Consider the following 1,388-nt stretch of genomic DNA (forward strand, 5'->3'; position numbering starts at 1 on the left):
CACAATAAACATCACAGCTATTTTCTACAGAAAAAAAAAAAACTCAAATTACAAATCACTCAACACAATCAATCCACATTAAGGAAAAAAAAATCAAAATTTGACACCAACCCACAACAAACAGAGTTATAAACTAAAGAACCCAAGTTTCAAAATTGAAAAACTTACGGGTTGCAAGTCCTCCCTTTTGAGCCAAACCTTAACACCGAGTCTCTCAGAGAGCTTAGGAGCGAGCTGAAGAGGTGATTCAATGGCGACATCGTAGACCTTCGAAGAGAGTATGTTCGTTAAGTAGGTCATGGCGCCGATTACCGCGTCGTTTCCGTCGGAGCCTGATCGTTCCGGCACTGCCCCTACGTAACCGGGTGGGTACCTAAGCGAATCGGGTGAGACCCGAGGACGTGGCGGAGACACTGACAACAACGGATCTTCGACGGCATCGGAGACCGGGACGGAGGAAGAGGGAATTGCGGTGATTTCGGTGGCGGCGGCGGAGGGAGGGTTGGTGAGGGTGGCGGCGATGAAGTGCCGGCGGGTTTGAGGAAGCTGGTTACGTGGCATTCTGGTGAAACCGTGTCGTTTAAGGAGTGGCTGCGGCGTGGTGGTGGTGGTGGAGGAGAATCGGAGAGTGTCCATGATTGAAAGAAAGAGACAAAGTTGGACGCTTTTTTTGTTTTCTTGTTTGCTTTCGAGAAATGATGGTCTCCTTCTTTAGCAATTTGCAGCGAGGGAAATGAGAGGAACCACTTGAAGCTTTTATATATATTTATGAAAATAAATATATATTAAAAGTATTTTTAAGAAATGTCTAATAACAAAGAATATTTTTGTCTTTTATCATAAATTAAAAATGTTTCTGTCAATAACTAAATAATTCGAGATTATTTTTTGTGGTATTATATCTCAATGGAAAAATAAATATATTTTTTCTAGTATCATACAAATTAATCTCTATTTTTAAAAATATTAAATAATTTAATTCTTCAATTATGGAAATTACTAAAAGTTAATTCAAAAGTCCACTACTCCTTATATAAATAGATTAATATTATATAATCAACAAATATTATTATTTTTTATCAGTATTTGATTAACAATAATTTATACTTATATTTATAAATGTTTGTATAAATATATAATTTATATCTATATTTACTAAAATTTTATACATATAAATCAATATATATTTATTAAATTTATTTATTAATAATAATTTAATGTTTATATTGGTCAAAATAGTAAAAGTTGCTAATCCTTCTCTAATAAACAATTAATGGAAAGGAAAAAGAGACCAAAGGGGTGAGGTTATGTGTCTGCTCTACCATGTCCATATGAGGTGTTCAATATCTAAGATTGGTTTCTTCTCTAAATAAAAAATGCTTCAAAAA

At 34.6% G+C, this 1,388-nt stretch overlaps 1 protein-coding gene across 1 annotated transcript in view; it reads right to left on the reverse strand.

The window, feature by feature from the left end:
- LOC107476237 (threonine dehydratase biosynthetic, chloroplastic) overlaps nucleotides 1-731 on the reverse strand; it is a 3,824-nt gene extending 3,093 nt beyond the window's left edge. The window contains exon 1 of the mRNA XM_016096014.3: nucleotides 169-731. Within this exon, the coding sequence (XP_015951500.1) occupies nucleotides 169-636 (468 nt within the window). The 5' untranslated portion in view covers nucleotides 637-731. The remainder of the gene's footprint in view (nucleotides 1-168) is intronic.
- Between the last annotated feature and the right edge of the window lie 657 nt (nucleotides 732-1,388).

This window comes from Arachis duranensis, chromosome 2 (genome assembly GCF_000817695.3).
Source record: "Arachis duranensis cultivar V14167 chromosome 2, aradu.V14167.gnm2.J7QH, whole genome shotgun sequence".
Lineage (NCBI taxonomy): Eukaryota > Viridiplantae > Streptophyta > Magnoliopsida > Fabales > Fabaceae > Arachis > Arachis duranensis.